This window comes from Terrapene carolina, unplaced genomic scaffold (genome assembly GCF_002925995.2).
Source record: "Terrapene carolina triunguis isolate 2854851 unplaced genomic scaffold, T_m_triunguis-2.0 Scaffold42, whole genome shotgun sequence".
Taxonomy (NCBI): domain Eukaryota; kingdom Metazoa; phylum Chordata; order Testudines; family Emydidae; genus Terrapene; species Terrapene triunguis.
The window spans coordinates 43,109,690-43,134,013 of NW_020664393.1; the positions used below are offsets into that span (position 1 = coordinate 43,109,690).

The 24,324-nt window shown below is 38.3% G+C and overlaps 1 protein-coding gene across 1 annotated transcript in view; it reads right to left on the reverse strand.

The window, feature by feature from the left end:
- MCPH1 (microcephalin 1) overlaps positions 1-24,324 on the reverse strand; it is a 226,286-nt gene that overhangs the window by 183,415 nt on the left and 18,547 nt on the right. The window contains exons 4-9 of the mRNA XM_024223031.1: positions 21,223-21,307; positions 20,212-20,326; positions 19,633-19,773; positions 15,049-15,144; positions 10,715-12,046; positions 1,299-1,411 (exon numbers count right to left, since the gene is read on the reverse strand). Of these exons, the coding sequence (XP_024078799.1) occupies positions 1,299-1,411; positions 10,715-12,046; positions 15,049-15,144; positions 19,633-19,773; positions 20,212-20,326; positions 21,223-21,307 (1,882 nt within the window). The remainder of the gene's footprint in view (positions 1-1,298; positions 1,412-10,714; positions 12,047-15,048; positions 15,145-19,632; positions 19,774-20,211; positions 20,327-21,222; positions 21,308-24,324) is intronic.

Here is a 24,324-nt window from a genome sequence, read left to right on the forward strand (position 1 = left end):
TGCTAATACTGCTTGTATATTGAATTATGTAAAATGCTTAATACTAAACAAACAAAAAGTTAAGATAAACAAGGATCCCAAAACAGATAAGAGCAATGAGATAAAAATCAGTGACAAAGAATTCATGCGTCTGACGAAGTGGGTATTCACCCACGAAAGCTTATGCTCCAATACATCTGTTAGTCTATAAGGTGCCACAAGACTCTTTGTTGCTTTCTACAAATCTGATACAGAATCTCAATCATTGCTATTGTAAGTAGCCCTAACAAAGGTTGAATGGTGATATTTTCTGGGGGTGCAATACAGAGTCAAATTTTTGTGGCAAACCATGAGATGGTTCTGACTAAATTCTTCAAAATAGTGGACCTGAAATCTCCAAATATAGCAACAGCCGTGATTTCAGCAAATCTGTTCTCTTTCTTTTTAAAGAGAATCTGTCTGTGAACAGTTAAAAGAATCAAGTAGCATAAAGGCAGGAACCATTGGTCCACCTAGTCCAGCAACCTGCTCCCAAGAGTGGCATTTAATTTGGAAGCTCTCCAATAATTGCACCTACTTAATATTTCAATGTAGAAGGAAAATAGGTCTTTTGACCAGCAGATCTCTTTGAAATTCTTTAGACAGACATCCATTGAAACACATGAGCTAGCTTTCTACCCTACTTTAGCTGGTTTATACTTCATCTCTCTGCATCCTCTCTGGGTGATTTTGTCCGCAAGAAACTTCAGCCATCTTTATCTTCATTCTGCCAGGTGGTACATAGTATGTAAATTTACTTTTACCAGTTATATTTGCTGCTAATCAATTTTACATTTACCAAGAAGAAGGTTTTTAAAAAGTGAAAAACCAGAAGGATTAAGTGAGAGTAGTTCTATAGTAATGCTTCATCTTCAAAGTTTTACATTCAAGTCCTGCTTGAACCATAAATTGTTTAGTACTATACAGCACATAGAAGTGAACCCCACTTTGTTTAAATGGATGCTTCTTCACAATACATTGCTAAAAATATCACAATTAGTAGTTCTCTGATAAAGAGAAGCTTAAGGCATGTTTTCAAGTCATATTCTAAATACACTGACAATCATATGATGTAGTTCATATATAGTTAAGCCTCACTAGAGTAGGCCTGTCTAGGCCTTCCTATTCAATATTCACCCAAAATGTAAACAAAAAAAATGACAGAAAATTCAATAGATCATTTTGCATAGCGTACTGAGGAAAGTTTTATCTTTTAAAGGTGTTAAAATCATATATTACATATAAAAAATGGTCTTGACATTGTGTCTATGTAGACTGACCTTTTTGATTCTCCCAGTTTTCTTTGATTCCCCACTGGGCTTATTCTTGTTTTCATTAAAAACTTCACAAGAGACATCTGTAGCCTCACATACTGAAATTTCATTTTCAATACCTAGAAACCAAGTGCATCAAAAGTTTAGAACCTTGCGGAGAAAGCAAGGTGCAATCTGGTTAAAAAAATTCTAAAAAAAGGTTTTGGAAATCTTTTCACCCAAGTACCAGCAAATACAACTAAAACATTTTCAAAATATAATTTGCATATTAATATTTGTGGTATTTACTTTTCTGTTTCACTCAAACTATGACAGTGCATTTACACTCCTATGTCTCTGGTTTAGCCTCACAATTTCTAGTCTCGTGCACAGTGGCACAATGATACAGTATGTGGACTTTCAAAACACACAAAGGCATTTTTATTTAGAAAAGTATTCAGAATTTCTTTGTATCCACACGAAGCCTAAATTTGGGGACATAAAGCACTGATGTTTGAATTTTTCCTTATATGTCAATGTTTATTAGCCTACTTAAAATGAATTGGTGGTCTCAGGCCTATTTTCAAGTCATACCCCTCCAACACAATTGGCACCTTGTCATCAGGTAGAGGACTAAATGGGCATGGAGCCTAGCTACTACTCTAAATATGGCCCTCCAGAAAAGGATAAGCATGTACTGTCATTGCCTGTGCTGTATCTGTTCTGTGATTTAATAACTTTCAGTCTCCAGGGTTGTCAAAACCACTTTTGAGAAGTTAATTTGCGTTATTAAGATATATACACTTTGATCAATCTTTTGATAAACGCAGGTTTAATTACGGAAGATTTAACTAGGTCATTATTGCCAATTTAGTTTACTCGAGTCTAGTCTAGGACATTGCACAATTGTTCATTTCAAAATGTTAAGGTCTTGTTAAAGAAAGTTTAGTGCACCAGGTATTCGAAATTCAACTTCCCCCAAATAAGCTGATTTTCCATTTCTTTTAGAGGATAAAATACGAAAGTGTATTAAATCAATATTCATGAATATAACTGCATTTAAAACTTGACCAAGCAAAATGAATCATATACATGATTTTTTTAAAAAAAATCTTCATTACTAAAATATAAAACTTTCAAATTCTCTATCAACTATCCAAGAACACCGAAGCATTTTAAAAAATGACTTTTTAAAAGGACAAAAATATGGCAAGTAATTTAAGAACAAAAAAGTGTCCTTTATCCATTATAATTATTAGTATTTAAATGTTTTCAGTTTTAATCTAGTTAAGTATTCTACCATTTCTTCTATTTAATGTGTGCACCTTACTCATTATTTAGATGATAAAATCAAAATAGTAAGTTTCATTTGGATTTAGTATGTCACATTCTGGTTCTGATGGAACAAAAAAAAGCTGATGAGATTTAATTCCAACACTGCAGAGTAGTATTTATATAATGAAAATTCTCACTCATTCATGAAGGCATATACCTTAATATTACATTTCAGGTAAAATCCTTTCATATGCAAGAGCTAAAATTGGGATTTAATTTAAATTAAAGTGTCCTTTTAAACGCAGAGTACCAATTACATAGCTTTAGCATATTGGTTTTTTATATATATAATTTGAATTACATTTGTGCCTACTGGCCCCAATTATAGACCAGGATTCCATCAGGCAAGGCACTGTATAGAAAACTATAAAAGTAGGGCTGTCGATTAGTCGCAGTTAACTCACACGATTAACTCAAAAAATTAATCACTCTGTTAAACAATAGAATACCAATTGAAATTTATTTAAATATTTTTGGATGTTTTTCTACATTTTCAAATATATTGATTTCTATTACAATACAGAATACAAAGTGTACAGTGCTCACTTTATATTTTTATTACAAATATTTGCACTGTAAAAATGATAAACAAAATAAACAGTATTTTTCAATTCATATCATATAAGTACCATAGTGAAATCTCTTTATTGTGAAAGAGTAACTTACAAATGTAGATTTTTTTTTGTTACATAACGGCACTCAAAAACAAAACAATGTAAAATTTTAGCGCCTACAAGTTCACTCAGTCCTACTTCTTGTTCAGCCACTCACTAAGACAAACAAGCTTGTTTACATTCCGGGAGATACTGCTGCCTGCTTCTTATTTACAGTGTCACCTGAGAGTGAGAACAGGCGTTCGCATGTCACTTTTGTAGCCGGCTTTGCAAGGTATTTACGTGCCAGATATGCTAAACATTCGTATGCCCCTTCATGCTTCGGCCACCATTCCAGAGGACATGCTTCCATGCTGATGATGCTCGTTAAAAAAATAGTGCATTAATTAAATTTGTGACTAAACTCCTTGGGGGAGAATTGTATGTCTCCTGCTCTGTTTTACCCGTATTCTGCATATATTTCATGGTCTCGGATGATGACCCAGCACATGTTGTTCATTTTAACAACACTTTCACAGCAGATTTGACAAAATGCAAAGAAGGTACCAATGTGAGATTTCTAAAAATAGCTATAGCACTCAACCCAAGGTTTAAGAATTTGAAGTGCCTTCCAAAATCTGAAAGGGATAGGGTGTGGAGCATGCTTTCAGAAGTCTTAAAAGAGCAACACTCTGATGAGGAAACTACAGAACCCGAACCACCAAAAAAAAAAAAAAAAAAAAAAATCAAATTGCTGGTGGCATCTGATTCAGATGATGAAAATGAACATACATCGGTCTGCTCTGCTTTGCATCGTTATAGAGCAAAACCCGTCATCAGCATGGAGTACGTCCTCTGGAATGGTGGTTGAAGATGAAGGGACATATGAATCATTAGCGCATCTGGCATGTAAATATCTTGTGACACTGGCTACAACAGTGCCATGAGAACTGCTGTTCTCACTTTCAGGTGACATTGTAAACAAGAAGCGGGCAACATTATCTCCTGCAAATTGTAACCAAACTTATTTGTCTGAGCGATTGGCTGACGTAGGACTGAGTTGACTTGTAAGCTCTAAAGTTTTACATTGTTTTATTTTTGAATGCATTTTTTTTTGTACATAATTCTACATTTGTAAGTTCAACTTTCATGATAAAGAGATTGCACTACAGTACTTGTATTAGATGAACTGAAAAATATTATTTCTTTTGTTTTTTACTGTGAAAATATTTTTAATAAAATAAATATAAAGTGAGCACTGTACACTTTGTATCCTGTGTGGTAACTGAAATCAATAGATTTGAAAATGTATAAAACATCCAAAAATATTTAAATAAATGGTATTCTATTATTGTTTAAGAGTGCAATTAATCGCGATTAATTTTTTTAGTCACTTGACAGCCCTATATAAAACATTTATTTACAAGTAAAGGATTAAAAACATTAAGAAATATAATATGTAGCTGTGTGACGGGGTATAACTAGCCCACACTGGCCCACCTGGAATTGTCCACACAGTGGGCTGAAGAGGCCATGCCCCCTTGCCCCTGCTGGGCATGCTCTAGCTGGAAGCAGGATATACAAGGTAGCAGCCCTGCTCAGTCTGGACTGACTGAGGAGGAGAGTGAACGTATGCTGCAGGCTCCTGCCAGAGAACTGCTAGAGTTCCAGACTTCCGAGGCTGAAGACATGGCATCTGAGCTGGAACTCCCCTCAACCGCAGAGGATCAGAGTGACAGGAGGTCACTACCCCCAAGGGAACTGACGGAGCCAGAATCAAGGGTAGGAGGCAGCCCAGGGAATACAAAGATTAAAATGGGAAATCGAGCCTGAATCCAGGACTACAGGTTTCATAAGGCCCGGGTCAGGACCTGGTAGGGTAGGGTGAGCCTAGGGCCCCCTATCCTGCCCCACATTTACCACTGGGTGCAGGCACATGTAGGGCTGACATGACTGGCCAAGGGCAACTCCAATGACTCTGGGCACTAGGCGAAACTGCCCTGGGAGCAAGGGTGGCCCTATGGATTCTGGCCACTAGGCCAAGCTGCCCTAAAGACAGAGAGCACCCTAGTGACTCTTGCCATTTGAGCCATAGCTACTCCTTTAATTGTCTGCCTCAACTTGACACCCCGTGACAAGCTGTTATATAAACACACACACACACACACACACAGTTATCCGACCTTAAAGTATCTGTGTCTTTACAGAGGTGTAAAAATTAAGGTAGAGGAATTAAGGCTAGCATTTTCAAATTTGTGTCTCTCAAATATCAGTAGTGCTGAACACCCAGGATGAAAGCCTGGCCCAACTTTTGAAATCTGTGGCAAAACTCCTATTGACTTCAAGAGAAGCCAAGTGTCACCCCCTGGAGCTCCCATCCAAGTAAATGGGACTAAAGTTGCCCATTGTCACCGCAAGCAAATAGCAGCCATGAAGAGATTTCAGGACTCTTGATTCTTCAGCCTTGTGATCAATCCACAAGACTATAGGGGACCAGAGAAATTTACAACTTTTGCCATGTAAGAGAATGTACGGTTCCCATATTCACTATAGATCATCCAAAAAAAAAAAAAAAATCACTCAATCCCCAAGTTTGTAATTCAGAAAGACTAAAAATAATGTGAATGAAATCTGTTCAAGTGTCATCTGAACAATTGAAGAATGTTTAATCTTTCTTAAAATCTATTAATGTTCCATTCCTTGCCTAACCTATCATTTATTGCTAGGGTTTTCAGGTAAATAGCTATAGGAATTAAACAGATTTGGGCAAGTGTTACCATTCTAAACCACAGTAGAACACTAACTTATCTAATCGCTATCCCTATCAAAAAATAAATCACAACCAGACTGATGGAAATTGTATTACTATAAAATGTATATTTAATTAAGTTTGAACTACAAGGAAGTTTTACATAATTCGATAACTAGCAAACCCATTAGGCTTCCCTTATCTCACGGTATATTAATGTTCACTGAAAATAGTGTATACTGCTGCATTTCCATTAACTCTTATTCACAGATGAGAAAACCACTAATTCTCTCCCTTGTGTTCAGCGCAAATCTAGGACCTTGACATAAATTTCACTGATCACAAAGCACTATAAGATGTTAACCATAGTTTTTCTTTTTTTTTTAAATTATCAAGGGTAGAAGAATTCTCTACTCCGCCAAAACAATTAATAGACAAGAGGAATCTTATTTTAGGGAGATGTTTTATTTAAGTCTCTTATGGTTACTAATTAATTTCTACTGCTCTTGCCTTTGTGCTTCTCCTGCACGTACTGCCCTACGTACGAACCCTATAAAAGTGAACTGCTTAGGAAATTGTGCACAGTTTGCAAAGTCAGAGCAGGAGACCTGAATTGTCAGATCCCAGATTTCACTTGCATGCAATACCCGTGCACTCACATCTATGGCCACAAATGGTTTGCACACGAAAATTTTATCAACTGCTCACACAAGTCTTGGGCTAGGTCTACACTACCCGCCTGAATCGGCGGGTAGAAATCGATCTCTCGGGGATCGAATTATCGCGTCTCGTCGGGACGCGACAATCGATCCCCAAATCGACGCTCTTACTCCACCAGCGGAGGTGGGAGTAAGCGCCGTCGACGGGGAGCCGCGGAGGTCGATTTTGCCGCCGTCCTCACAGCGGGGTAAGTCGGCTCTGATATGTTGAATTCAGCTACGCTATTCGCGTAGCTGAATTTGCGTATCTTAAATCGACCCCCCCCCTGTAGTGAAGACCTGCCCTTAGTGGTGAAAAATAACATGCGCAGGCAAAGACAGAATTGAGGATCCATTGAAAATAAGTATCCTCTCATTGAAGTCAATGGGAATTTTGCCAATAACTAAAGGAAAGAGAAATATTTGGGGTCAAATCTTTCTCTCTAAGGCTTGGTCTACACTTACCCCCCAAGTCGAAGTAAGGTACGCAAATTCAGCTACGTGAATAACGTAGCTGAATTCGACATACCTTACTTCGAACTTACCGCGGTTCAGACGCAGTCCACACGCGGCAGGCAGGCTCCCCGTCGACTCCGCGGTACTCCTCTCGTTGAGCTGGAGTACCGCAGTCGACGGCGAGCACTTCCTGGTTTGATTTATCGCGTCCAGACCAGACGCGATAAATCGAACCAGAAAGTTCGATTTCCAGCCGCCGAACTAGCGGCTAAGTATAGACCAGCCCTAAGTTTCAAACTCTAGCATAAGAGTATCAGAGCAAAAAAAAAAAAAAAATTTTTTTTTCAAGGGACAAATCTTTTATGCAGAAAGCAGATCAGTTCTGTCATCATGGATATTGGATTACTTTTTGTCTACATGTTTCAGGAGAAAGGTCAAAGGTTTATTAGAGATTTTTTTCAGCATTTTAAAAAACAGCAGTTTCCTCTCTGCTAGCTCTAATCAATATTTGCATGTAACACTTTCAAACAATTACCTGGAACATAGGAACAAAAATAAAAGTTATTAAACAATTTTGACTATTTCAACATAAACAGCAACAAATAAATTCTCTTGAATTAGAAGGGAATTCACAATCAATCCAAAATAAAAATGAAGGCTTTATTTACAAAACATCAATATTTAATAACCACACTGATTCACAGTCTGTTACAATTCTCCACATTAACTAATCTAAAAGTTTAAGTGGGACTTGTGTTTCACATAACTTTATATCTAAACAAATTCAAATCTTATACTTTTCATTATTGCTCTTTCCCTTTCAAATGATTTTAAACAAGGGCTCCCCAAACTCAGGCTCTATTTGATCCTGCAGTGAAATCACAAGGCTGACCTTGTGACATCAGAAGCACCACCAAAGAAAACAGTGACAATGGTAAATGCCAGATAACATCATTAGATCAAGCAGAACTGGAGTAATTGGAAGTTCTTAACCAAAAAACAGATTTTCAAATAGCAGCAGGAGGCAGAAAAATGTAAAGGCTCAGTAAATTGATTATATTTTCAAGTTTGCCAAAGTATGAAAGTTCCTCTTTGAGGGAATTAAAGCAGAGTGGCCCCGAAGAGAAGCTCATTTTTGGATTTGAAGCTATAATTTATAAGTTAAAATTCAACTAATATCAAAGCAATTGATATAGCTATCTAAGTTTAAAACCACACAAATGGAAAAAGCACCTTTGAGGTCCTTATGCTTATCTTGTAAAAAGAACAAAGGAAAGATGTTAATTTTATGACTATTTTCTAAGCTTGGGTACATGGCACAAAACATATAGATCTCCATAATCATTTAGGTCTAAACTTGAGACAAAAGCTATTTTTTTAAGCTATACCAGGGGTCGGCAACCTTTCAGAAGTGGTGTGCCGAGTCTTCATTTATTCACTCTAATTTAAGGTTTTGCGTGCCAGTAATACATTTTAGCATTTTTAGAAGGTCTCTTTCTATAAGTCTATAATATATAACTAACCTATTGTTGTATGTAAAGTAAATAAGGTTTTTAAAATGTTTAAGAAGCTTCATTTAAAATTAAATTAAAATGCAGAGCCCCCCGGACTGGTGGCCAGGACCCGGGCAGTGTGAGTGCCACTGAAAATCAGCTCGCGTGCCACCTTTGGCACACGTGCCATAGGTTGCCTACCCCTGAGCTACACAATTGTGGGGTACTCCAGACCTTAAAATATTGGTACTTATTTTATTAATTAAGCCAAACCAGTAGCAGGAGGTGTAGAGATATCATACCTACAGCTATATTTAAGGTTCTCTGTCAACTTAGGGTTTTTTTCATGATTCATAATCAGCTATGTTTGCTGTGCACTAAAACTTTGCATGAAATTTTTAATAATAAAATTTAGACGTCATTCTAGCACTCTTTTGTAAAAGTCTAACTAAATTTACAAAATGAAATTAAGCTTATATGAAAAAGTTTTTCCCATATTCAAAAGTCAAAAATATCAAATTTTAAAAATAGCATACCCACAACAGACAGCAATTTTTTGCAGGGAAATTCCTTTGGTATCATAATAGTATATTCTAATACCAGAATGATTCTAGCAATTTTTAAACTTGCTTAAATGATTATCCAGTAATAAAAAAATCTGATGACTGTTAAAAATTAAGCCTGCAACACACTGAAAAACAAATTCTAAGTTGAAATTGGCATTTCATCCATATCTTTTGGACTCACTCCTTCACCTCCATCCACACCAATGGCATGAGTTACAGCAATGCAAGTTTTCAACTTATATTTTTATGGGCATCTCCCCCTGCTAATTTTTAACCGCAATTTTATTTAAAGGTAGTTTTTCCACTGGTGGATTAAAAGGAATATACACACTCCAAATTAAGAACTATATAATATGGACAATTTGTAAAATCACAGTACAATTAACCATGATAATATTGTTTCTTAGGATACACAAGAAAAATGGCACAGGGTATTTATAGTGTGCCAAATACACCTCTACCCCGATATAACGCTGTCCTCGGGAGCCAAAAAATCTTACCACGTTATAGGTGAAACCGCATTATATCGAACTTGCTTTGATCTGTCAGAGTGCGCAGTCCCGCCCCCCCGGAGCACTGCTTTACCGTGTTATATTCAAATTTGTGTTTGTCATAACTATAAAGGGAAGGGTAACAGCCCTCCTGTGTACAATACTATAAAATCCCTCCTGGCCAGAGACACCAAAATCCTTTACCTGTAAAGGGTTAAGAAGCTCAGATAACCTGGCTAACACCTGACCCAAAGGACCAATAAGGGGACAAGATACTTTCAAATCTTGGTGGGGGGAAGGCTTTTGTTTGCGCTCTTTGTTTTGGCGGTTGTTTGCTCTTGGGACTAAGAGGGACCAGACATCAATCCATGCTCTCCAAATCTTTCTGAACAAGTCTCTCATATTTCAAACTTGTAAGTAACAGTCAGGCAAAGCGTGTTAGTTTTATCTTTGTTTTCTCAACTTGTAAATGTTCCTTTTGCTAGAGGGTTTACCTCTGTTTGCTGTAACTTTGGACCTAAGGCTAGAGGGGGTTCCTCTGGGCTCTTTGAATCTGATTACCCTGTAAAGTTATTTTCCATCCTGATTTTACAGAGATGATTTTTACCTTTCTTTCTTTTAAATAAAAGCCTTCTTTTTAAGAACCTAATTGATTTTTCCTTGTTTTAAGCTCCAAGGGTGTTGGATCTGGACTCACCAGGAATTGGTGGGGGGAAAGGAGGGGGAATGGTTAATTTCTCCTTGTTTTAAGATCCAAGGGTTTGGATCGGTGTTCACCAGGAAATTGGTGGAGAAGTCTCTCAAGGCTACCCAGGGAAGGGTTATAGTACTTGGGAGGGAGATATTCTAGGGGAGAGGTAGACAGAGTTTCCCAAATAACTCATAAATAATTTGGGTGGTGGCAGCAAAACCAGATCTAAGCTGGTAGTTAAGCTTAGAGGTTCTCATGCAGGTCCCCAATCTGTACCCTAGAGTTCAGAGTGGGGAAGGAACCTTGACAGTGTTATATCGGGTCGCGTTATATCGGGGTAGAGGTGTATCAGGAAAAAGAAGTTCACATACTTGGACTGCATTTTTTGAGCAGGATTTCCTTCTTTTCTCGTGTTGATTTTTCTGTATTTGTAGAGTCTGGAAAAGTAAGTGGGTGTTCTTTTGGCTCCACTGCACCCATTTTGTCACCTTTTAAAGAATCTGGTGCCATCAATACAGTATTTTCTTCTGGTAGTCTAGTTTTTGAAAGACATTGTTTTCCTTCCACATAGTAGTCCATTTTAGAATTTAGTTGCCCAAGCATTTTTAATGTATCATGATGCTGCATCTTTGAATTTTCACTTGAATGGAGCAACTTACCAGTAGTTTGAGGGCAGCTAGTCACGCTAGTTTTGCAGGATATTTTCTGAATATTTTGAGGCAGTTTATTCAGAGGGCTAGAACCCAGGGCTTCTGCAGTCTCAGTGGCTACTCCACCTGACATGCAGTTTAAGGTCACACTTATTGTACTTTCTGAACATTCAGTTAGCTTGCAGTCACTCTCTGTTGAAACACCACTTGTCTTAACAGTTCTCTTCCTTTTTTTGATAAGAGCAGTGCACTGTTTATCTGACCCTTCAAACAGTCTATCTTGTTTGTGGCTTAAAAAGTCTCTTTTGCAACTCACTTCAGGAGCACTTGGCGATTTCTGCTGAACTTGCAAAGGAAAGTGTCTTACTTGCATTTCACTTTTCTTCAAATTAGAAGGTGAAAAAAAGTCATCATACGAAGCTTCCTCTATGTCTGATGACTTGTTACGTGTGGTCATTGCTACAAGAAACTCATTTTCAGACCCTACCTTACATGACGAGGTGGTCAATTTCATATTATATTTTTCTCTTTTTGGTTTCCCCCTTATTTTGTATCTGACACTACAATCCCTTGTGTCAACAGGAATATTTATGTCAACCAAATGCATATTAATAGAATCTTCACTGCTCACTAATGAATCAGACTGATTACCTGTGGTAACTGTAGCAGCTTCCAACTGGACCATTTTTTGGGAAAGAGTGATGTGACTCAAGCCTTTTTCTTGGAGAAAAGAACTTTTGGTTGAAACTGACGCAGAAGTCAGAGTATCTTCACCACTCTGATTTAGGTTAGGGGAGACTTCAGATTTTCTCTTTTTAGCAAATAGTTCACCTTTTAGAGGGTGTTGCAAAATTAGTTTTTTGTTTAAATGTTTTCTGTTAGATGATTTTGGAGTTAAGTTCCCTTGGTCACTGCTAGAAAACAGAGAATACTCTGATGCAGGTGTTGAAACATAAATATCACTTTCAGCTGATGCTGGTTTCTGATTTTTGTATTTACAGTTTCCCCAAATGTCATCAAAACTCGAGTTTAAAGAATCACTGATGTGCTCTTCTGCAAGACATTAAGAACAGCAGTATAAACATTTTAACAAAATGGAATAGTACAAAGTTAAGTTAGTGAAGTATGTGGGAAGTTACTGAAATAATTGTCCAAGGATTTAGCCACTTAACATTCACACGGCTAAGATTTTCACTGAAATATTGAAAAAATGTATTTCTGTATTTTCTCTCTTAATATATTCACTTTATAAAGTGTTTGGTGGAAGAATGTGATAATTTTAAAAGAACCTTTTCAGAACTCGAGCAATCCAGGACTCAGATACAGACTAGAAGAATGTTTGATTATTCTAGAACAGCTCTCAGAAACCTGGCATGATTTCCTTTTAGAAAGCCATGTTGACTTTTTCCCTACATATCATGTTCATCTGTGTCTGGTAATTCTGTTATTTACTATATAGATTCAACCAGTTTGCATGGTAATGAAGTTATGCTTACCAGCCTGTAATTGCCTATAAGGCTGTCAAATTCATGATAGTTAACTCAAGAGATTAACTCAAAACAAATTAACTCGATTAAAAAATTAATCAGGATTAATCACAGTTTTAATCACAAATTTAAATTGGTATTTTATTATTGTTTATTTGAAATATTTTTGGATATTTTTCTACATTTTCAAATATGTTAATTTCAATTACAACACAGAACACAAAGTGTACAGTGCTCACTTTATATTATTTTTTATTATAAATATTTGCCCTGTAAAAAACAAAAATAGTATTTTTCAATTCACCTCATACAAGTACTATAATGCAATCTCTTTACGAGAGTGCAAGTTACAAATGTAGATTTTTTTTTGTTACATAACTGCACTCAAAAACACAACGTCAAACTTTCAAACCTGCAAGTCCACTCAGTCCTACTTTATGTTCAGTCAATTGCTAAGACAAACAGGTTTGATTATATTTAAGGGAGATAATGCTGCCTGCTTCTTATTTACAATGTCACCTGAAAGTGAGAACAGGTATTCACATGGCATTTTTGTAACCCGCATTGCAAGGTATTTACATGCCAGATATGCTAAACATTCATATGCGCCTTCGTGCTTCGGCCACCATTCCAGAGGACATGCCTCAATGCTGATGACACTCGTTAAAAAAAAATGCGTTAATTAAATTTGTGACAGAACTCCTTGGGGGAGAATTGTATGTCTCCTGCTCCATGGTTTTACTCGCATTCTGCCATACATTTTGTGGTATGGCAGTCTTGGATGACAGTCAAGCATCTGTTATTCAATTTAAGAACCTTTTCACTGCAGATTTCACAAAACACAAAGAAGGTACCAATATGAGATTTCTAAAGATAGCTATAGCACTCGATCCAACATTTAAGACTCTGAAGTGCCTTCCAAAATCTGAGAAAGACAAGGCGTGGAACATGCTGTCAGAAGTCTTAAAAGAGCAACACTCCAATTTGGAAACTACAGAACCTGAACCATCAAAAAAGAAAATCAACCTTCTGTTGGTGGTGTCTGACTCAGATGATGAAAATGAATGTGCGTCAGTCCACATTGCGCTGGATAGTTATTGAGCCGAACCAGTCATCAGCATGGAAGGATGGCCTCTGGAATGGTGGCCGAAGTATGAAGGCGCATATGAATGTTTAGCATATCTGGCACGTAAATACCTTGCAATGCCGGTTACAAAAATGCCATGTGAACACCTGTTCTCACTTTCAGGTGACACTGTAAATAAGAAGCAAGCAGCATTATGTAACCAAATCTGTTCGTCTTAACGGTTGGCTGAACAAGAAGTAGGACTGAGTGGATCTGTAGGCTCTAAAGTTGAACGTTGTTTTGTTTTTGAGTGCAGTTATGTAAATACAAAAAAAAAATCTACATATGTAAGTTGCACTTGCATGTAAAGAGATTGTACTAGAGTACTTGTATTAGATGAACTGAAAAATACTATTTCTTTTGTTTCTTTTTTACAGTGCAAATATTTGTAATAAATAATAATAATATAGAGTGAGCACTGTATACTTTGTATTCTGTGTTCTGACTGAAATCAATATTTGAAAATGTAGAAAACATCCAAAATATTTAAAAAAATAGAATATCATTTAACAGTGCGATTAAAACTGCAATTAATCGCAATTATTTTTTTAATTTCGTGATTAATCACAATTAATTTTTTTAATAGCTTGACAGCCCTAATTGAAAAGCTGGCTTTTAGACTTTTTTTTTTTTTTTTTTAAACAGTGTTACATTAGCTATCCTCTAGTCATATGGTACAGAAACTGATTTAAAGGATAGGTTACATACCACAGTTACTAGTTCTGCAATTTCATCTTTGAATTCCTTCAGAACTCTTGGGCCTGGTGATTTATTACTGTTTAATTTATCAGCTTGTTCCAAAACCACATCTATTGACACCTAAATCTGGAACAGTTCCACAGATTTGTCACCTAAAAAGAATGTCTCGGCAGTGGGAATCTCCCTCACATCCTCTGAGTGAAGACCGATGCAAAGGATTCATTTAGTTTCTCCACAAAGGCCTTGTCTTCGAGTTCTCTTTTTGTATTTAATTCTCATTTTGCTTCCAGTATCAGACTGTTTGAACTACACACACAAAAGTTTATATAGGACTACTAAAAGACAAGAGAACCAATAGTGAACCAAGACAGCAAGCCACAAGAACAAGGATGGGCATTTACCTCATGTAGTTTCTCATGCTCTTTCATTACAGTTCTTACATTTTACATGCTTTTCAAATCAAGGGGACAACTTTTTTACTTTTACCACTTGTATTCAAATATAAGCATGTTTTCCCAAATCTCGTAGGGATATTTATCCTTGCAACACATTAAGGATTGTGAAGCACTCTGAGATATGCTAATAAAAAGTGCTATATAAGAGAGGTTGTCTCATTGAAGTCAAAATCTGAGTATGTGACACTACACTATAATACAAACTATCTAGAATATATTATGGTTTTACTTAGAACATTTATAATTTTAAAAAATATATTTCACAGAACTTAAAGTTACATTATTTACCTGGCAGCAATGCACTTGCAGAACTGGTGACACCAAGAGACTCTCCATATCCAGGCTGTGTTGAATTAAGTGTAGATATCTGAGACATTTGTGAAGCTAAAAAATAATTTATGAATAGTTTATTACACTTTTTTCCCTATGCAAATTTCAAATTTAAAATGCTCGTCTATGCTAAGAGACAAATCCAAAAAGTCATTAACATAGTTACTGTGATGCAAAACACGCACATACAAAATTATAAGCAAACAGGCCTGCGATATATTTGCAACCAATACCACTTTCTGATATATTGAACCTCCATAAGCCAAGAACGCTAAAATGCTTCAACCTGGCTCTCTCAGTCCCTCCCTAAGTAACTTAGATACTTTTAAAAATTCCACCCTTAGGTGTCTAAGTATGGGTTTAGAAGCCTAACTTTAGGCTCCTATTTCTGAAAATTTTGGCGCCTGTGTCTATAAACAAGTTCACAAGTGCTTTGTTAAAGTATTGAAAGTCTAATTAGCTTTTTATTGTTAACTGTGAAGGGATCTTAGTGTGAAGTTAAAAGAGAAATTATGCCACTAAGGGAAAATACAATTTTAGCCCTTGACACTGCAAACACTTGTGCACCTACTAAAATTTCAAGCACTTGAATGCTCCCATTGAAATCAGTGGAACTATTTATGTGAGTAAAGTTATGCATGTGCTTAAATGTTCACAGGATCAAGGCCTTAATCTTCATTGTTTTGAATTCTGCAGATAGTTCTGTAAATTCAAATACCAGTAGTGGTATTTGCAAATACAGTGTTTATACTTCAGTTCATTGTAAATTTTAATATTACAAATAGCACAAACTTGCACAGCTTAATATAGCCACAACCCAATTTAAACCTGTTTCTTTAAAAAATATTTAAATCGATTATTTAAAATCAGACCACCCAGTGCTACTTTGTATAGTAAATTAGTAACATTTAGATTGCTTAAGTCTTTTATCTATCACGAGCTCTCCCTTTTATAGTGACCTGACATTAAGTGCATGAATAAAAATTAAAAAAGGAAAAAGCTGGTTTGGCTGGAATTTTCAAAAAGGTCCAATTTTGTGGAATTTTTGTTCAAAACTAGAGGACCATGCTATTACAAAAATCAATATTTTAACACTGAATTTGTTTCAAACAAATTTAATCCCATAAAAACAAATACTTCAAAACAAAAACAATTACTTCAAAATAGCATGTTTCTGGTATGAAAATATATATTTTTAAATCTAAAAACAAATCAACATTTGAGTCAAGAAATGTGATTAAATAAGATTTCACTCTCACAAAGTGTTACTTGCATAATTCTACTGTGCATATCAGCAGAACCATTGCAGTTTATGTTATCTGACAATCACTGATTTCAGTTACAGTATGAAATGTCAGATGGTATTTAAATAGACATATTAGGGAATATTAAAATAATAGCACCAGTGAGTGGGAAGAATCTTTAAGAATTTCGAGTATTTCTGTGGTTAGTGGGAATGTTTTTAGTAGCAGGAACAAAAATGCTAAATTTACCATGTTGCTGCTCATGACTGGAGTGTGACCAAGTAGTATGTGGCTGGTTATTATGAAGTATTTTGAGCACCATAGAATCATAGAAATGTAGGTCTGGAAGGGACCTTGAGAAGTTAAAGTCCAACCCCCTGCACTGTGGCAGGACCAAGTAAACCTAGGCCATCCATTATAGATGTTTATCCAACCTGTTTTTAAAAACCTCGAATGATGGGGATTCCGCAATCTCCCCTGGAAGACTAATCCAGTGCTTAACTGCCCTTATAGTTAGAAAGCTTTTCCTAATATCTAACCTAAACCTCTAGTGCTGAAGATTAAATCTATTACATCCTGTCCTACTTTCAGTGGACATGAAGACCATTTGATCACAGTCCTCTTTATAGAAGCACTTAACTTATCAGGTCCCTCCTCAGTCTTCTTTTCTCAAGACTAAACATGTTTTTTATCCTTTCCTCATAGGTCAGGTTTTCAAAAAGCTCCATGTTGTATTAGGACATCCATTTGGTATTTCTTGCTGAACACATGACTAACCCGGTCCAAGACCAGACTATTATGAGATATTCCAATCGGCTGCCCAGAAAGGTGTGTCACACCACATTGGAGAACAATCTGAGAAGCGCCCAAGCCAAAAATAAAATAAAATCTAGGGCTACTAAATGGTTGTTTTTCAACTACCAGTTCTCCATGGAACAATGGATTCTCTACACAGGAGCCCAAAGAAAGAACCTGGCATTGGCCACTGTGGGTAAACAGGATACTGGGCTGCATGGACCTTTGGTCTGACCCAGTATGGCCATTCTTATGTTCTTATGAACAAGGCAAAGAGGGAAAGACTATTTAAGAACAATTTCTCTTTGAAGTAGATCATTCATCGCCACATGCAAAAAGTAACGGCCAGGCAGGAGGGACTCTGCCTAGCCTGATATGCTGACAAGACCTCACACTCTCAGACGGATTGAGATTAGACTGGGGGAAGGAGTTGTGCATCTCAGGATACGTCTACACTACCCGCCGGATCAGTGGGTAGCGATCAATCTATTGGGGATCGATTTATCGCGTGTAGTGTAGACGCGATAAATCGATCCCCAATCGCTCTCCCTTTGACTGCTGAACTCCAGCTCGGCGAGAGGCGGAAGCAAAGTCGATGTAGGAGCGACGGCTGTCGATCCCACACCGCGAGGACACGAAGTAAGTGATTCTAAATCGATCTAAGATACGTCGACTTCAGCTACGCTATTCTTGTAGCTGAAGTTGCGTATCTTAGATCGATCGATTCTCCCCCCCCCCCCCCACAGTGTAGACCAGGCCTCAGGTATTCTGTCATTTTGCAAAGACCTATAACCCTAGTGCTTTTTCAGAGTAAAGTGACTGTGGTTAAAAAACGTTCATTGCTAAGCCTGTGTTCCTTGCCTTTCTGCCACATTGACCCTGAAAGCTGTGGCTTACAGTTAAACCCTAAGACAAACTCTGCAGGAGCATGTGCAAGCAAATAGGAGCTCAGGCGGTTTGAGTCACTGGTTCCAGTGTTTTGGTAGCCGAACTGTGGAGTCCCAAGAAAGGGCTCAGACAAAAAGATCTCAGCCTAGGCGTGTATCTTGAAGCCCAAAACTAGAAACAGATTAGACTCAGCCCAGACCCAGGTGGCTTAAAAAACACATGGGACCCAGCATTTGGGTCCACTTACAACAGACTGGTGACTGTCTAGAAAGGGATTAGACTAGACCAGGGAACATGTAGCAACAGGAGTGCAGAATATAATTCTTTAAATGGGTGGAGCAACAAAGTTCTGGTGGTGAACTGTAGGCAGATATTAGACTAACACAGCTGTGGATCCTAAATGACATACTCTGAAGACAGAGGGCAAAGGAAAAAAAGCTCAATTTGTTACTTGTTTTCAACCCCCAAAATAGGAAGAGTCCAGGAGCTTGACCATGGGATATTTTCTGAAACTGGACTATTAGTCTATGTCTATATTTAAACCACTACAGTGGCACAGTGACAGCACTTCCACTACACCACCGTAGCGCTTAAGTATAGACACTCACTACAGCAATGGGAGGGATTCCCCCATCACTGTAAGGAATCTACCCCTCCCGCTAGCCCCGAGAGGTGGTTGCTAAGTCGACTGTGAGCATTGTACCACTACTCTCCACGGTGCTTAGATCCATGCTGCCATCCAGAGTTAAGTATGCTGCCCATGCAATTTTTATCTCTGGCAAAAGAGGGTGCAGGGAATTCCAGAGAGCAACGGCCCTGATATTTATGGGTTCCACCAGTTGTTCACATCAGATTTCACTGAGAAAGGGGTAAAAACAATGGAGGTTCATTTGTGGAGGGGGAGAGGGGTATACTTCAATTCTATTTTATGATGATCATCTTGAAGTACCCAAAGTTCTTTAAAAAAATGTAAGCTACTCTAGAAACTATGAACTAGGATGACTTCATCTACCACTGAACTACTAATTCTGGGTTGAAATGGAGCACAAAGCAATAATCAACAGTTTAGATTACAAGAAATATTGTAAACAATTTTAACTGCAGGAAGAAAGCAATTAAGTTGATATTTCACCAGCACCCCTACTTTTGCAAGAGGTGCCAAAGGTTCTTTAAAGACTACAAGCAGTCAAGACTTTGGTTTTACATATTCTCTGAAAGACAGCATCTCCCAACACTATGCTATGTCAGTAGTTCAACGCTCAGAGGGCAGAGCCCTCATTCTAATGGATTACTAGCACCTATGGGTTCCTTGCAAATCCCTTATCCAAGCAATGACTTAACCCTGCTTGACTTGAATGATTTCAAGATAAAAATCGCATGACTACAGGTTGTCGGACCAAGAGTCCTCGATTTGGTTTCAATATTTATATATTTTTAATCATGCATTTTCAGTTTAAGTCAGGGTAGGCAGATGTTTCACAGCAACTTAATTTATCAATTCAAAAGAAAATTACACAGTCTTGGAACGTGTGCAGGGCTAGCATCAACATAATTCAGCAAGAAAGATGGCAACCATTTATGCTTTTTAATGAATTCATAAGGCTTAACTCCTTACCAGTAGGGGAAAGATTTTCCCTTTTCTCCTTCATGTCCTTTATTCTCTTTTCCATTGCACTGCACTGATCTTTTATCTTATTTGTAGGGCTATATGCAAGTGAACCATCATCCTCAAATAATAAAACAGGTATATCGGTTTCTAAAAAAGTAATTGTAATTTGCAGTTAATATGAGGCTTCCATATTTGAACAGAGCATGAATTTTTAAAGTACAAAGTTGTATTTTTAAATTCTGTTACTTAAAAACTACATTTCTACAATGCTGTCACCCACCGCAAGTTTAATAATGCTGAATTCCAAACAACTCCTTAAAAATGAAGTCCAATACTACTTTTTAAATTACTAAAAAGTAAATTATTCTTTAATACCAAAGCATGCATAATACTTGTAGTAGCTTTTCTTAGTTATTTATAATATGAATTCTCATTATGTTAACTTCAATTATAAAGTGATAAAAGTAAAAATAAGCTATATCTTATGAGTTCTCTTGAAACTTAAAACAACAAAGATATTTTGGCATGTCTTTTTGGTGCAGTGTTTAATTTTTACAATCTAACCAGAACTATGTATTAACTCACCGGTTGCTGTTTTTTGTATATCTAGTTCTTTAGCCATCAGGTCCAATTTTTTTTGTAGTCTTTTATCATTTTCTGGTGTTTTTTCAACAAAGTCTTTTGGCTGCATGCATTTGTGCTACAAGATTAACCACAGCATAAATTTCTCATAAATTAACTTGTACTTAACATTTCTCTATTTTATCATACAATACTATGTGTATTATATGATCATTCTACATCATTTATGACTCCCTGGTAAATCCCATTTAGCCAGCCATGGATAGACCATAAAATTTAGGGGGAAATTTTAATGCGAGTTTCAATGTAGATTAAGGAAAAAATGATTTCAGATTTATCAGAATGACCAATAAGAAATTAGACAAAACCACTGTGGACATTTTAATACTCATTTGAAAATATGGAATATTTTAGACTTGGATTAACATTTTCAAAAGTGCCTAAGCATATTTCTACACTGCAGATGAGATGAGATGAGATTCCCAGCGCAGGCAGGCAGACACGCTATCTCTGCTTGAGTTAGCATGCTAGAATATGCAGTGCATGTGTGTTGCAGCATACGCAGCTGCTCATACTAGCTGCCCAAGGTCAGACTCAGGGGGTCGCGTGGTCTTGTACTCGGGTGGCTAGCTCAGCTGCCACTAGTGCTGCAAAGTCCACACTACTATTTTAACACACTAGCTTGAGCTGAGCTAGCACAAGTCTGTCTACCTGGCCTAAGAATCACACCTCCCAGCTGCAGCATAGACATACTCAAAGTGATTTATGGCCCTAAAGTTTCATTTTCAAAAGTGACTTAGCACCTAGGAGGCCAAGTATCATTGAAATTAGGAACATGTCAGATCCCCACACACGTCAGTCATCCTCAAATCCCTACTCAAACAGATAAGCTTTGCCCAGTGTTCTGAAAGTTAGTAATTCAGACTCCCTTGGAACAAAGATGGGGGATGGGAAGAGAGATTCAAAATCAGGAAGTTTACTATTCTGTACATCATTTTAAAATTACACACTCACTTTTTTAATTAGAAGGGGTAACCCTTCATTAGTGTATATTGCAGGAAATAATGATTCATCAATATGGGCACCAGCTTCTCTGCATCTGTACAATATAATAAATAAGCAGTTAATACATTTACTTTGTTTAGAAATAGAATTTAATTTTAAAATGGTAAAAAGGCCATACCGATTAGCCACAACAAATATCTAAATTAACAGAGAGAACAGACCTAGAAATAATACCTGAAGGGAAGTGGAAAGCCCAAAAACTGTGCCTCTGACTCCTTAGTTGCCCAGCAGGCAGACAGCTCCTTACAAAGTCCAGCTGGCATGACTTAGCTCTCCATCATGCCAGTGGCCTTGACCTGCATCTGGGAACTAAAGGTCTCCTCTGATCAGGCAGTGAACTTCTTTCTAAGTGCCTATAAATTAAGGACTTAATCTGTTCCCTTTCTGAGAGTCTATTCTCTCAAACTAGGGTCCATAGAATGTCATGGGTAAGCAATAGTTTGAAAAGGAAGAGGAGATGTTTGCAGTCAGGCAAGTGAAGAGAAAGAGGCCCTATCCCATCTTGACTTTCACTTTTAATCATTCCTCACCCGGTCTTCACAAAGAGTGAAGGAACTAGCCCCTGACAAGGTCCATTTTTACTCATCCAGCTGACTTTGGCAAACATGCTGCCTCAACCCAGTCAGCTATGTTTCTTCCATTTTTCCTATTGGGAGTTTGGCCTGAGAATATTGGGACTAAAATCTTTGTGAGCTGGGGTCCTACCCATCTGTAGTTGTGAATAATTTGAGGGAAGCTGGGACACCACTTTGGGTACTAATATAGAATATACTACATAAAACAAAGAGCTAAAAAACAATTTTAACCAGAAACAGTAAACAAGTTTCATTACTCTACAATTTTTCAGTACCTAATAGAATTGACTATGAAAAAAAAATTATGAAGCATTAACACTGCACTAGGAACACTGCAATAGAGTAATTCAAATATGTGATTCTAGTGACACCTAGTGATCTTACATTTATAAAGTACACATTTTCAGAACTACAATATAGCATGATCTGAGTAATTTTAAGTTTTGGAGTAGAAAATATACGAACAAATTGCTTCACGGCCACAGATTTGTTTTATGCAGGGCCGGCTCTGGCTTTTTTGCCGCCCCAGGCAAAAAAGCCTCCCTCCGGGGAGCGCAGCAGGGGAGGGCGGCGAGCCCGGCCGGGGCCCCACTCTCCCCGACCGGCCGGAGCGCCGGGAGGAGGGCGGCAAGCCCGGCCGGGGCCCTGCTCTTTCCGGCCAGCCGGAGCGCCGGGGGGAAGGCGGCGAGCCCGGCCGTGGCCCCGCTCTCCCCGATCGGCCGGAGCGCTGGGGGAGGGAGGCCCTGCTCTTCCCTGCCAGCCGGGGCGCCGGGGGGGAGGGCGGCGAGCCCGGCCGCGGCTCCGCTCTCCCCTGCTGGCCGGAGCGCCGGGGGAGGGTGGCCCCGCTCTTCCCTGCCTGCCAGAGCGCCGGGGGGAGGGCGGTGAGCCCGCCGTGGCCCCGCTCTCCCCAGCGGCCGGAGCACCGGGGGTAGGGCGGAGAGCCCAGCCGTGGCCCCGCTCTCCCCGGCCGGCCGGAGCGCCGGGGGAGGGCGGAGAGCCCAGCCGTGGCCCCGCTCTCCCCGGCTGGCCGGAGCGCCGGGGGAGGGCGGCGAGCCTGCCGCCCGGCCCCGCTCTCCCCGGCCGGCCGGAGCGCCCGGGGGGAGGGCGGAGAGCCCGGCCGCGGCCCCGCTCTCCCCGACCGGCCGGAGCGCCGGGGGAGGGCGGCGAGCCCAGCCGCGGCTCCGCTCTCCCCAGGTGAGCGCCGCCCCCCTCCAGGTGCCGCCCCAAGCACATGCTTGGAGGACTGGTGCCTGGAGCCGGCCCTGGTTTTATGCAAAACGTGCAGTTTCAAAGAGTTAGATGTTAGTACATTAATCTGAATTTACTGAGGTTTTCTGAAACATCAGGCAAAGGTGATTTAAAAAAACATGATAATCAATGAGCTTTAAACAAATGGCTAATATTAAATCCCAGATGCTACCACCTAGAACATAACTAGACTATCTTAAATATGAAAAAGTTATATTAACAGCACTGAGGTGGAGAGAATTTAAACAAAAGTCAGGAAATGAAAACATTTGTTCAATTTGCATAAGATCAGTTAAACTGTTAATAAAAGCACCTTTAATATTTAATATATGCAATGTGAATAAGTCACACATTTCTAAGAGAACATTGATTTGCATTTCCTATCATTTTGTGTAAAAATCTGGAGCCTTAATGCTACATCAGTATAGTTTTTTAAAGAGACACATTGAATTTAGAAATTTCAGTTCCCTGTAGCATCTGAACACCTTTTCTCCAAACTTAATTTGGGCATCTAAGATGAACTTGTGTTTAACAAACACACAGAACTTTCAATAATCTAAGCAGAAATCAGTGCCAATCAGGTTGAATTGCATAGCATCTCTGATGAAATAGTCCGTAAAAACTGGTGAGATAATGTTAACAGGGTAGACAAGACCTGGATTTCTAAAGCAAAAATAAGTGTTTTTCTGCTTAATACATGAAACAAAAGCACCTTTCAGAGGTTCTACATATTCCACAAAGAATCATTTCTGCTCTCCTGCTTTTGAGTTATCTTTACTTTTTGGCATTTCCTGACTTTTCAGAGCTTAGCCTTGCAACTTTAACATTATTTTAACAGTATTTCTCTCTCTAATAGACATGTAAGTTAAGTTGTGGCATTATATTGAGCTCAGATACAAATAGAGGGATTATCCTCGCCCCAAAAAGCTTTTCAAATAAAATTCAGACTGATGAAACAAAAGAGCACCAGAGACGCATGGGTTTGGAGCTCAAACTGTGGTTTTGTAAAAAGCCTCTAATACCCAGATCATGTTCTCATGGAGGTACTCTATGCATTGTCTGAGGCACCTGTAGTGATCTTACTCTCAGGAAACTCTCGCTGTCTGGGTTCAGAAATAATTGAGTTTTTCCCATACTCAGCACTTAGGTTTCCAGTATTTATGAAATTATGATTGATCTGGGAGATATATTCTGCATCAGTATTTGAACTTTATTCAACTAACTGAAT